Here is a 14,784-nt window from a genome sequence, read left to right as displayed (position 1 = left end):
AGGGAAACCCTAGACATTAATAATAAGAGAACGTGTCTTAAATTACTTGTACTGTATAGAGATATTTTATAAAATTCTACACACGGCGATTCTTGGTACCTTTTTATCACACAACCATTGATGACTTTATTCAGTTTAAAACAGAATAGTTTCACCATAAAGGATAGAAATGGAAGGAATCATTTTACAAAACGATTTTACAATTGATTTTGTCAAACGGCAAATTTCTATTGTATGAAACTATATGATGGCACTTATCAATGATCGGTTTTTCTAATTGTTTTTGAAACCAATTTAATGTTAAAGCAATAACTTTAATTATATGTAGTTAAAACGTCTAAACATGTGTAGTTTAAAGATTTACCTTTCGAGTTTTCTTTCCTTTTCAGTGGCGTGTGTTTTAAGATAAAGACATCGACGATGACAAGTATTTTTGGTGCATTATCGCGTGGGTTTTAATCTTGATTTTTTCTAAGAAAGGCTAGCTTATAGGGCGTGTGAAAAGGTGTTCGGAGATTCGTACTGCAAATATAATCAGGGATTTAATCTCACATTACTAAAATATATATTCACAGAATAACACACGCTGATACAGTGTACATGTGCATGTATATTTAATACACTTCACTTTTTATATCATGAGAATTAATGATATCTTGTTGCGGGTTTTGTGTATAATATCTACTTGGTTTGCATAAAACAGGATCGTTTATAAAAAGCTAAAATATAACCATTGGCGGATCCAGAGGGGGGGGGGGGGGGTTCCGGGGGTTGGAACCCCCACCACCTTTCTTTTGGACATGTGATTTTTTTTTTTTACCATAAAAACTATATTATAGCGACTATTTTCAATATTTATTTTATGTTTTACAAAAATAAAACACAAATACTTCAAAAATATCGTATTTATAAGAATTCTATACAAACAGATATAAGAAATAAGGAATCATTCTTTGAGTATAATGAGGTGATAATTTCGGCCGGGGCGTGATCAAATCCAACAAAGCCCGAAGGGCTTTATGATAGATTTGATCACGCCACGACCAAAATTGTCACCTCATAATATTCAAAGAATGATTCCTTATTACTTATATTTATATAATTTTAAGCAACCGTACGATTAAATATTTAAACATAAATAAGCAAACCCCGCTGGCGCCTCAATTTGGCTTTATGGGTTATATAGTACAAAATGGATACGTAGTGTAACACAGGCAAAGACACTGGAAAATGTAAATATACATGTATAATGTGTCTATAGAATGTTGTTTCGGAATAATTAAATCATATGGAATGGATACAGTGTAGTTTAGTAAAATGTAGTACGCTCCCTCAGCATCCGGTTTTCATTTGACTAAGTAAACATGTGGAGAATTGAAAAAATACGTAAAGCAATATTGGATAAAAACAAAAATGCATGTTTTCAAGAATCGGAGTTTTTGACACAAGAAATCCGTGAAAAGGTTTTACAGGATGTAAATCAAAACACAACAGTTCGAAACATTGTTGAAGATGCTCTCGCATCTGCGTTAGTGCCAGATGATATAGAGCACCAATTCAGGAGAGCACTTCAAATTCCCGGTGATGGAAACTGCTTGTTCAATTGCGTTTCCGTACGAAAGCCGAGAAGGATCATTCGAGATTCGAGATTCGAAATACGAGATTCGAAATACGAGATTCGAGATTCGAAATTCGAGATTCAATATCTAAATTAACCAATCGAATCAAGGATCTGAAAATATGTATCCTAGCGACGTCAAACTGTTCTAAATAAAAATCATACGTACATGCTCTTATATACAAATAAATGCTATGTTCACTTCTCCCTACCTAACTAAATAATTATTTGTATTTACTTTTACACAGAATATCTAAGTAGACTTGTAATAATGCAGTGTGCTTCGCGGATCTAAGTGATTTTGTTTGCCCTGGTGCATTTCCACCTGATGCGTTTGAACCCTAAGGTATTTCACCACCAGTAATAGTTTAAAACCCGGGTTTATTCACCCCTTTTGTGTAAAAATGCCGTTATGGTAGAGAACTTCATAAGCGTAGCTAATTTTTTCTGTAGGGGGTCCTAGGCCAATTTTAAAAATTTTTACTATGTAAATTTAATAAGCTCCAATTTTCCCGAGGAGGGGGTCCAGATCCCCTGACCCCCTCCTTTCTAGATCCCCGCATGAAGATTAGTACATGTATCTAAATAATCTAAATATAAATAATCTGTCCTGTTTCACTAATAAATATAAGCATTACTTATCGTTTTTATGTATGCATACAGTGATACACTAGTTCTATGGTTATAAACAAATCATTGAGATATTATCACATCATACGGAATTATTGATAAATACAATTTTTTTTTCCTTTTCCTCAGTAAACAACTTATTATGAGTCTTACTTTTGGAATTGTTTTCAATATAGAAGGATACCTACTCTCTACAATTAAAGGTAGGGATGATAGGGTGCCAATTTGTTCACATTGCCGATTTCTTGTGCAGATAACAGTAAAACCCTTTATTTGATTGTGCATGAATATTTCAAAATTAATTGTTGTACATATATTTTGTTATAATTCATTCATTGATATATCAACAAGAAGGAATAAAAGCATATGTTTCACAGCCAAGTTAAGTTTCTCTGTAGTTTCCTACCCCCCTACCCCCCACCGCACCAAAATTGACAATAATTACATATAAGTCATACAAATGTTTACTTTTTTTGTAAGTTAATCTCTAAAGATGTAAATAAGCACTGCAAACAAAGATGTGTGTATTTAATATACTACTACATTACACTTAGCCAGATAAAATGTAATCAGGATGAAGCTACAAGGGGTGAGTGGTGCAAATTTACCAATTTGTCGCCATACACACAGAACACCAAATAAAGAAACTGTAAGTGGTGTGTGGAATGCATAAAAGATGGCGGCAAATTATCTCAAATAATCAGTGCAAAAACCCACAAATAGGCTGTTATTTGTTACATATCCTGCAAAAACATTGATAAAAAATGTTATCGTCCCATAACATAGCCGATTAAGTTAATGTGTACATATGGTCAACGTACATGTAATTCTAATATACAAGAAGGCGGACGTATCAGGCGGGGATCCAGAAAATTAAATTTCAAAAATGATCGGTTGAATTACATTAAATGCTTTGAAAATTGTTTAAACTATCGCACGGGTCAAAATGCGTGATAGAAGCTATGTACAGTGTAATTGGAAACTTTCATTTTATATCAATATGTAGTATTACATGTACCTATTATAACAAATGAGAGTATAGCACAACTGCCACAAGCAATACATGTCCTTTACCGGCACCACCTCCCTCCCCATAAAAAAAATGAAACAATTGTCGTTTTATTTGATAAAATGTGTGTGGTTCAAGATTTTTCTAAAGGACATACCCGATTAGAATTGAAAAAAGAGTCGTACGTTTAAAACTAATTTTGTCAAAACTTTTAGATTCATTTGGTTATATTTTGGTCCATTTGGGTAAATATATGCACCAGCGCAGCTCTAATTTATATATAATCAGGCCATAAATTCAAAATATTTTCAAAAATTAATAGTTTTAAATCCAGTGGATGAAAGAAAAGGAAAGCAAGTCGAACTCGATGAGTGCTAATACCTGTGTTGAATGAATGGTACAGTAGGATATGCGCAAATGAGTCCCGTCTACTCTTTCCTACCCTATAATTATTGGAATATTAAATCCGATTATAAGAGTCAAATTAAAAATCAAATACGGATATGTACCTGTTTATCAAAAGTAAAACTTCTCATAATTCATCTACAGTGCATCGTTATGGAGCTACACAGAAATTTATTATTAATTTGCCGAGCCAAATAAAAAAAACCCTGGAAAACGAAGAGAAAACAAAGTGGGGACAGAATAACTGACAAATTAATTAGGACTATATAGCCGCCCCCCCCCCCCCCCCCCTCTTGAAATGTATATATACTGAAAACAGATTATTGGCGTACAACATCCGCACACAATTTAAAGAAAATTTCATGGTTTTTTTTTTATCATTTTCGCTAGCTAATGTAAGACAAATACCCCAAGCCCCCTCACGGAAAAGGAAATGCTAGGTGATGAGAGAGAGAGAGAGAGAGAGAGAGAGAGAGAGAGAGAGAGAGAGAGAGAGAGAGAGAGAGAGAGAGAGAGAGAGTCGATGTAAATCACAGGTGCGCTATCACCGTTAAAATTAAAGCTTGCTAGTTGGTCTGCCCTACCCTAGCTACCTCCTCTCTTTTTTCGTTTTAGAGACTTAATTATTGTCTATATATGCTTGTAACAAATCAAATCAATTTCAAATTCTAAATCAAACTGAATTTGACACTACAAAACTCTCCCTGTGTCTGTCTGTCTGTCTGTCTCTCTCTCTGTCTGTCTGTCTGTCTGTCTCTCTCTCTCTCCTCTCTCTCTCTCTCTCTCTGGATTTTTGTCTTTGAGGTTGTAAATCATTATATCTTCTATGGTTTAAAACTTTATCATAACCTATATTTTGACATGTCGATTATTTTTTTGAGCTTCGTTACATAGCTAAAACATTTAGATTAAACAGATCTTTCTTCGCGAGCCGATTTTTACACAGTTGGGGCGAATACACTTCGGGTTAAAATTGTTCGGGGGGAAATACATACAGGGCAAACAAAACCACTTAGATTCGCAAAGCCAACAGTGTTATTTCTAATTTAATTGTTTATACTGTGTGGGGTTAATTCATCAATGTTACTTTAACCATTTTATAACCACTATATAAGAGCTATTAATACATTTATTTGTAGGAAAGAGCATGTACGAATGATCTTTATTTAGAACAGTTTGATGTTGCTAGGATACAGGTTTCAGATCCCTGATTTGATTGGTTAATTTAGATATTGAATCTCGAATTTCGAATCTCGAATCTCGTATTTCGAATCTCGTATTTCGAATCTCGAATCTCGAATGATCCTTCTCGGCTTTCGTATTTCCGTGTATTTAGCAGGTAACCTTTCCCTTTCAACACGGTTGCGTGTTCTTGTCGCTGCAGAATTGCTTATTAAATCTAAAAAAAATATGCAAACCATCCTGTGCTAGAAAACACAGTGTCACATTATATAAATAGTGCCTGTTTGGGAGGGTAACAGTTGAAATTGACACCCCGAGAAAACCATTGTCAACCGACGCGAAGCGGAGGTTGACAACGGTTTTCGAGGGATGTCAATTTAAACTGTTATCCTCCCAAACAGGCACTATTTATTTTGTTATACTGAATGTCTTTTTTAAAATTTTTAAGAAAATTTTACTGCTTTTATATTGGAATAACGTGAATTCTACAGCGAACCGTACGCGCATAATTTTCGCGCATGTAACATTTTTTAATGTTACCCGTTGCCAAGTGCGTTGCTAACGCTGAGGGTAATAGTAAATATTATTAACTGCGTCTTAACCAATCAGATTTCAGTATTTAACATGAAAGTATAACAAACAAAGATATTTACAGATCACGAGGATACGCTTTTTTCCCTTTTACTTACAGACGAAGCCAGTGACCTGTTTGACAGAACAAGAAACAGAGAGGCGGCTATCCGCCACGAGGCTCTGCTTACGTGTACCAATAAAAAATGGTCGTCAATGATACATATTCTGGCCCTTTCAAACCTGCTTCAATTAAGTATAGAGTCTGTGTATTCAAACGCAAATGAAGGACTTCATCCTCTTTTTCATCAACGTATTTCCCCTTTCGATTCACCTAGAGTTGTTGATGCAAAGTTTGGCAATATTTGGTCACGAGATGGTAATCTAGATACAAGGACTGGATTTGCATATGAGCCTAACCACTTTGCTCTTTTAATTTCAAACGATGTCTTTACTGATGATTGTAGTGAAGTTGTTTCTTACTCTGTCCCCGGGTGTTGTAAAGATGTTTCTAAATCTGTTCCCAAATGTAATGATATTTCAAACTCTGTCCCTGATCATGAGTGTTCTGAAGCAGCAGTTCAGGGAAATAGGTTAGACATTGATACATATAATATGAGTGGCAAAAGCGGGAAAACTACTGCTGACAATGCTCAGGAGGAAAACCCTTCAAAGGACTTTGGCGATGCTCAGTCATTTTTATATGACATCGGGAGATAATTAAACTCTAGTTCATTTCATTTAACTGATCAAGAGAGGTATAAATTTCTTAAACACCATTTTCGTCCTGATGAAAACTTTTCACAGTTTTGCCAGCAAACCGTTATTAAGGGGACACTTAAAAAACAGTATACGCTCACTTTCCAATATTCATGGTTGATAAAATACCCTTGGTTGGTTTACAGTCCTATTTTGGGCGGCGGACTTTGCAAATATTGCATTTTGTTCCCACCTCAAACAGGTCGTGTAAAAAATGCAGTTCTCGTTTCAAGACCATTTGTAAACTTGACTAAAGCTGTCGGCAAAAATGGCGTTTTTGAAAATCACGCAAACTGCGACTATCGTAAACAGTCGCTTGTCAAAGGATCTTCTTTCGCCGCAGTTATTCAAAATCCAAAAGAAAGTGTTCGATATAAACTTTCAGAGGCCAACGAATTGATATACAAAAAAATGAGCACATTCTGAAAAGCATCATCAAAGTTGTCTTGTTATGTGGAAAACAAAACATCGCATTGAGAGGGCACAGGGACGACAGTACTTCTACTTCCGGTAGAAAGGGCAATTTCCATGCTATTTTGTCATATTGATTGATATCTGACAATGATGATGTTCTTAGGCAACATCTCTTGGAGGGTCGTAAAAATGCACAATACACTTCAAAAACAATTCAGAACCAATTAATTTCTATCATTGGTATGTTTATCAGGGACCGCCTTACAAAAACTTTAAAATCAGGGGCTGAAAATTCGTTTTATAGTGTAATTGCCGATGAAGTTACAGATTCTTCGAACAAAGAGATCCTCTCCCTTTGCTTAAGATTTGTGTCGTTTGAACCAATCCCAGTAATTAAGGAAATCTTTTTTGATTTTCTTCACTTTGAGGGAATCAATGGGGAGAAAATCACAGAAACCCTTTTGAAGTCACTCCAAAACAATGGCATTGACGTTAGTAGGTGTAGGGGGCAATGCTACGACGGAGCGTCTGCAATGTCATCAGAGAGAGTTGGGGTGCAGAAGCGAGTTAGAGACCTGTCTCCAAGAGCCATTTATGTGCATTGTAACAGTCACGTTCTTAATCTAAGCATTGCTTCTTCAAGTAAGCTGCCCCAAATTAGAAATATGATCGACAGTATAAACGAAACATTCCTATTTTTCCGAAATTCTCCAAAGCGCCAGCATCTCCTGGAAAGAATAATCGAAAATCAGTTGCCAGATTCAAGGGTGCAGAAACTGAAGGGACTGTGTAAAACTCGCTGGGTTGAGAGGCATACGTGTTTGGAAACATTTTTAGAACTCTATCAACCAGTTGTATTATCGCTTACTGGGATCACCGATCCGACAAGCGTTGATTTTGAAATTCCAAGCTGGGACAGGGAATCAAGAATCAAAGCCCAAGGTCTCTTAAGTACACTGCTGTCATCCGCATTTATCATGGCATTTTTCATAGCAAAAAATGTGTTAGACTTAATCAAACCATTAGCAGTTAAACTGCAAAAGCGTGATCTTGAATGTGCACTCAAATATTGACTGCTGTAATGCTTATCGACACGTGTATTTCAAGTGTAAAAGATCTTAGAAAGGATATAGACAATGAATTTACGTATTGGTACAGAGAAGCAGACGCTCTTGCAAAGACGCTTGGAACACAGCTTCTAATGCCACGTACTGTAGGTCGTCAAAATTATAGAGGAAATATTGCAGGTACAGACCCTGAGGAATATTACAAACTCAACATAGCAATTCCATTCTGTGATCACCTCAGCAATGAAATGTCACTTAGATTTGCGAAAGAAGACAGAGTAGGCCTTTCACTGTTGTCGTTGCTGCCAAAGCATATCATTACGACTGATATTGACGACCTAATAGAAAAACTTCAGTTTTGGGAACCCGATATGCCGGCATCATCATGCCTCAGGAGGGAACTCCTTATATGAAAAAACAATGGATAGACTCTTCTACAGAGACACAAGACAACCTGACCAACATCATAGACTGTTTGGCAACAGTTGATAAGGACATTTTTCCTAACATCCACTTGATATTAAGCATAGGATGTGTTCTTCCTATTACAAGTTGCGAGGCGGAGCGATCCTTTTCGGCATTGCGGCGAACCAAAACTTACCTCCGGTCAACATGGGGGAAGAAAGATTGGCAGGACTTGCATTAATGAATGTGCACTCAATTATTGAAATTGATTGACGAGATTTTGAAAATGTTTGTCGAATTTTATCCCCGAAAAATGTTTAAAAAGTCTTTGTTTATTGATGAGTAATTTTTTTAATCCGATTAAAAAATAACAAACAATGAATTTTACAGTTATTGTTTTGTCAGGAATTGATAGGAATTTATCTATAGCACTTTCTGTATCATCTGCCTGGAACCCCCCGCCCCCCTTTATCAGATTGCTGGGTCCGCCTCCGATAACAAAAACTTATACTTACTTATTACTTACTTATTTATATCCTGTTGTGGAAGTCAGAAGTCAATATATGCAACTTGTATCGACATATATATTTACATTGGCCATTATCACTTTCTTATAAGAGTTGTGTTCTTAAATTTACATCTTAAACGGAATATGCATATGAACCCATTGTACAATTATTTAATGCCTGAGCAGTCAATAGACCAGAATATTTCTCCCGAGGTGCAGGGAAGAGCTCGATCAGTATGATTTATTGCCCGAGGCCAACGGCTGAGGGCAATAGATCATACTGAGCTGTTACCTGCACCAAGGGAAAAAAATCGCCCAACACTTTTCTTATTCTTTCTCAATTTATCACTTCTATGAAAAATAAAATCAAACGTGTTCCTGATTTGGATTAACATAAAGGACTAGGTGACAGATCGACCCTTACACAAACAACAATTCTTAAATGTAGATACATGTAAGACATATATACACATGAAATGATTTTAAATCTATTCAATTATTTTTATTAAAACTTCTCATGGCCTAGCGATCAATTGCATGCAGAAGAAAATTCCAGATAAAACACAAGCTTTCAGACTGGAACGCGGCAAACAAAGTAATCATGCATGGTGCCCAATTTGCCTTTGATATGATGCCCGCTTATACTGATTAGTTTGCGTACATCAATCTATGGGAGCCATATATAGGTGCTTGAGGACAGGACCAACCCTCCTCCCTTCCACCCATCCCCCCGCTAATTACAAAGACCCCCCGGGACGATTCTGTCCTCAAGCCCCTGTCTTATTTATTTAGCATTTATAGTCACTTACATGTATCAGTGCCATCAATCTACTATAGCTAGAATATAATATTCTCTCTCTCTCTCTCTCTCTCTCTCTCTCTCTCTCTCTCTCTCTCTCTCTCTCTCTCTCTCTCTCTCTCTCTCCGCGGGGCTGAACAAACATGGGGCGAATGCAGTGGTAACCTTTTTTCACATGCGCACGCATTCCACTACTTTCATTTTCGTTTTGTTCGACGGCATGGCGGCAAAACAAATACCAAAGGATGATTCTTCATCATTGGAAAGTACATGTAGCTCTGAATATGAGTTCCCTGTAGCACCTCGCAGACAAATTTGGAAACTTCCAAGGAGAGCATTAGACTGGAAAATAGATCACCTGTCTACTCTAGGTGTATACTATGACGCGAATGCCACAGATCTTTCAAATTTCGTGTCTGTACTGAAAGATCGCGGAGACATCCAGTTTCACGGGTTAGACAGACTGCCCGAGATAAGACAGAAATTACTGCGATGTACAGAAGATTGTTGGAAATTTTCATTTGACTTTGACAAGGAACATGGCCAAGGAATTCCTGGTGAAATACAACAGACGCAGAATGCAATGAAAGAATTCGAAGAAAATAAAGATAATTTGGAGACACGCCTACAAACAGAAGAATCAGAGGAGAGCAAGAGCAGGAGACAAACAAACCCATTATTACAATCTGGGGAAGATTTCAAAAAGTATTAACTTTTCAATGTCAAAAAATTGTTATCTTTACTGGCTTTATGATCAGTATGATACATAATCGTAGATTTCTGTTCCTTTTGCCAGAGACATAAATAACAGAGATTGGCATCTGATCGAAATCTTGCGAAATCCCGCGGTCCCTATTGTAAAGTGTTCCCAGTTTAAATCAGAATATCTTTTTAATAAACAATTATATCGAAATATAAACAGCTAAAACCTATTACCAAAACATTCAAAATATTATATTTTCAGGAGTTTATGTCATATAAACAATATTAAAAGAGGAGTTTTAGGTGGCAATTGTCTATTCGTCATCTGAGATTTCGCCGATGTTTTATAGCTGGCCAATATATTTTCTATATATTAATCTTATTTCTCAATGTTTTGTCTCAAAAATGTCTAAAACCTTTGCACACTTTTCATTAAAACAATATACTTTTGTTTTAAGATCATTATCTCAGTTTAATTACTAAAATGTAGTTCTTAAAGTAAGGTTGGTCCGGTACCATTTTTCATTAACAAAACACGCTAATGGTGAAGTTGCCAATCTCTGTTATTTATGTCTCTGCTTTTGCACTTGACTTTTTCTGTGTTACTGTCAGACTGATTTGATTGGCCATTTCTGGCAGGATATACGTCCCTGGTGGTTCTGGATAGCTCAGGCAGTAGACCACCAATCGCAACTTCTCGGGCCTTTCCGGCAGGCTCGGAAAAACATCTCGAATGTATTACCTAAGCGTCCATGACAACCCCCCTTTTTATAAAACTTGATATAAATACAACACATTTTAAGATCTGTTGACTATGAAATGTAAGCTAGACTTGATGAAAGTAAATGATATACCCTAAATTATAACACAGAAGCAACTTATAAGGCTGTCTAGCCGATACTTATTTTAATGGGAAGCGACTCCTTTTTGTATAAAATTCTTACATCCGGTAATGTTAATACATTCGAGGTGTTTTTCCGAGCTTGCTGGAAAGGCCCGAGAAGCTGCGATTGAGTAGAGCACCTGACTAGAAATTCAGGGGCCTAATAGTTTGAATCCCTGACCCATGTCATATTTCTCTTATCCCAGTAGTGACACATGTAGCAGCTGATTACTGATTACTGTACATGGATCATAATGGGGCATGGATTATTAATTATTCAGGGGTAACTACAATTACTGAAATATGCCCATGATTTACAGAAATGCCCGTTGAAAAAACTGAAATACCCCTCAAAAATACGGGAATATCCCTTTTTAGCATTAATATGAAACATAGTTTTATGAATTTGAATGTTGAATTGTTATTCCCAAAGTTTTAGATTATAAATTAACTATTTGTGCAATGATAGCGATTTTTTCACAGGCAAACACATTGAGTGAAGAACGATAACTCTTGCCTTTACTAGCTGAATTTCTGTTTACCTGAATTTTTTTCCTTATGTAATTAAATCAAATATCTTTTAAGATTTCTTAACATGTTAACATTATTTAAGTGTCAGAGGACTGTTGAATTGTAATCGTCAAAAACCCATGGCTGATGATGCTTGTACTTCGCTTCTCTTTCAATCTGAGAGGATTAAGTGTTATTTTTCTGCTAAAATTACAAAAAATATCATGGCTTTTAAATTTCTGTTAGCTATATTTTTGTGGGAAAAGCCATTAGTAAGAAGCATGAATTGAAGCAAAATTGAATTATTGTCATCCTGTACAAAAATGGATTTAATTGCTATATATTCCTTAGAAGAGAAATCTTTCTTCTGACAAAAATAAATGATTTTTTTCAAATCTTATTTTAATTATCATAAAAGTTTAAGTTAGTAGTTACATGCAGACTTATCATTCTAACAGTTTTTTGAACCAAAATAAAATTCTAAAATATACAGCTCATATTGCTTTAAACATGCATAATATACTTGCAATTGAAAATTTGTGTAGAAATTTATATTCTCATTTATTGAAATCAATCTTGTAATAAATGCATATATACATGTATGTATAAGAAGACTTTCTTTGTTTTCCCTTAACAGCATATTCTATATATCGGGTCTCAATAGCTCAGTGGATCTATAGATGGAGGACAAACCTGATAGATTTTTGGACCTATTTTTCTTTAACAGCATATTCTATAGATGGAGGACAAACCTGATCGATTTTTGGACCTATTTCTCCATGATTCTTGTTAGATGGTGGAAACCCAGACAGAAAGAGGGAAGATTCACACATTTGTTCATGGCTTTCTCCAAAATTTGTCTCCTTTATCCCGAGTAGGTATATTCTAAATATTAATACAGCATGAAAAATAATAAATATTCATACCCTTTTCCATATTACATCTGTATCAGCCCAACCAGCCAAATCAGAGCCAGATGTAAGAATGCCCGAAGGCTGAAATTTGTCAAAGGCCGGCTGATAAAAGATGCTATACGGAAAAGATATAAATTATTAGATTTAATACATGCATAGTAATAGATGCTTAGTGAAAACATACTTATCACATTGACTCAAAAAATAACATGTAAGATCACAGAAATTTCACAACTTCTTTCATTTAGGCCTGGTAAGATGTACCCGGAGAGCATTTGTATCCGAGGTGTTGATGTTCGAGGCACACCGGCCGTCCGTTTTGTGACTCTCCCGACGACTACACCACCAACAGTGGGGTCATTTCTACAGCTGATTGTTGTAACAGAGGTTAGTTAAGATGCATTATTATTTTATCAAAGAGCTTCATAATGATAGCATTTGTCAGATCAATGTTAAGTTCGAAAGGTTTGCAGGGTCTTGATAAGAGGTTCCAAGGTTTGGGAAGGTTTGCTTGATTTTTAAAAGAATAAGTTATTGTTGTTAGTGACAGCATCTTATTATGATTTAATTATTACCATAATGATTATATACATAATGTTGATACATGTATGTAGGATTTCTTACAATTTGTGGTTTTATTCAACAAGATGTAAGTTTCTTATCCCAGAGCCATAGTTTGTGAGGGGATTTAAAATGCACCAGTTGGATAACAATCAAATCCTATCACAAACTCCAAAAATTCTCTTTACTATACATGTATGTTTCAGAAAAATAAAAGATGATTCGTTGTGGTTTTCAATGAAATAGACATTGTATGCATAAATGATCAATTATAATAGTATTAGCAAGTACATCTTCCAAATTATTTTTGTATGAGTAATACATCAGGAGAAAATGAACAGATGAAGAGAGAGAGAGAGAGAGAGAGACATTTTTCAGCAGATGTCATGTTTTATGAAAAATCCCAACTTGCATAAATATTTCTGCTTGAGTTATCACTCTTTGAAGTAAACACATCTGTTTTTCTACTACATAGGGCCTATGTTACAAATTATTTAAGTATATTGTGAGGAAATATTCAAAAATTGGCAAAATTGATAAATTTAGAAATACATGTATACTTTGTTATCGAAAATATGTATTCCAGTATGATTTGTATGGCATGACATATCATCCTTTATAGATTATGATGTCACCATTACCTCTTGTTCTCAGCAGACACAGAAATTGAGATACATGTACATGTCTGCTCAATATAATGTCTATTTATAAATCAAACAAAGGATCAAAATTATAGGCTATTCCTCAGCTTCTGAAAAACCCATGTATCTGTTTTGGGTTATATAACACCTTAATTATGCTTAAGGTTCATTGAGATTTTTTACCAGTTTTTAATAAGATAAACTTCCAGTTTGAAAAAAAAATCTCTCTCTCCCTCCTTGGTCAGGAAAACCCCAAGCAGCAATTCCAAACACATTTTTCTTAGGGTGGTCCAATTCCTTATTTATGACAGATCAATTTTAAATAGTCTTTGGTGAAATGAATTAATGAAATACATGTAATAAGTTTCTGGCTTTAAAAACAAGTGGTTAGAATTGAGCTCTATTGATTGTAAATTTTCAGGTAAAACAGTGCAATGCTTTTAAAGGAAGTTATAGTGCAGAAACATTCACATACAAAAATGTGTCAGAGGAAGCTCTTGGTCAGCATGGAGTTCAACTCCTGATGGAACGAGACAGTTCACTTTTTAGACCAAATGTAGTGGGAATTCTATGTATTGGAACCAAAGTAAGTATTATGTGGATATACATTACATGTAAAACAGGTATTTAACAATATCGTATAAAATGCAGTATGAATATAAAAATCAAAATTTTTAATGTTTTGTTTTTGTCTAATCCTACATTGTGTTAATTTTGACCAGGTCATTTTAACATACTTTGATATTAATCAAGAACATTATGAAGAGCTGCTGGAGAAGAGTAAAGAGATTAACGGTACAAACAAGGCAAGGATATCCTACACCCGACCGTTTGATTATATGGATCTCTGTGACCGACACGAAATTTTAGAATTGTTCTTCTGGTTCGGATTTGTGCAATCAAAGGTGAATCATAACTGAAGTACACATCTGCAGATTCTTTTGTGTATATTGGCTCAAGAAATGTATTCAATAAAATGTTTATTGATATACATATAATCATTATTATTAAACTTTGTGTGCATAAGTGAAAATGGCTGTTGTAAATATGCCTACATGTAGTTATGAAACTTCTACACAAGTTTTCAATTAAGAATGTAAGAAGTACATGTATGTCTTGACATTGTATGTTATACATGTATAGCTGTGCTTGTTTTGGGGTCTACTAATTACCACCCCATCACACAAATAAAATATGTCAGGAATTT

At 35.2% G+C, this 14,784-nt stretch overlaps 1 protein-coding gene across 1 annotated transcript; it reads left to right on the top strand.

Moving 5' to 3' along the window:
• Positions 1 to 9,556: 9,556 nt before the first annotated feature.
• On the top strand, positions 9,557 to 14,784 carry LOC128184559 (uncharacterized). Its single transcript, XM_052854098.1, has 5 exons — positions 9,557 to 10,071; positions 12,189 to 12,335; positions 12,624 to 12,762; positions 13,999 to 14,163; positions 14,300 to 14,784. Exons 1-5 carry the CDS (start codon positions 9,587 to 9,589, stop codon positions 14,495 to 14,497), a joined length of 1,134 nt encoding a protein of 377 aa, XP_052710058.1. The 5' UTR covers positions 9,557 to 9,586; the 3' UTR covers positions 14,498 to 14,784.

This window comes from Crassostrea angulata, chromosome 5, assembly GCF_025612915.1.
Source record: "Crassostrea angulata isolate pt1a10 chromosome 5, ASM2561291v2, whole genome shotgun sequence".
NCBI lineage: Eukaryota > Metazoa > Mollusca > Bivalvia > Ostreida > Ostreidae > Magallana > Magallana angulata.
This window is presented reverse-complemented; position numbering and strand designations above follow the sequence as displayed.

What these genes read in the sequence shown, in the direction of transcription:
- LOC128184559 (XM_052854098.1), top strand. Translation starts at nt 9,587, where the DNA reads ATGGCGGCAAAACAAATACCAAAGGATGATTCTTCATCATTGGAAAGT. An exon ending in ATTTGTCTCCTTTATCCCGA is followed by an intron (nt 12,336 to 12,623) that starts GTAGGTATATTC and finishes TCTTTCATTTAG; the next exon opens with GCCTGGTAAGATGTACCCGG. An exon ending in TTCTATGTATTGGAACCAAA is followed by an intron (nt 14,164 to 14,299) that starts GTAAGTATTATG and finishes AATTTTGACCAG; the next exon opens with GTCATTTTAACATACTTTGA.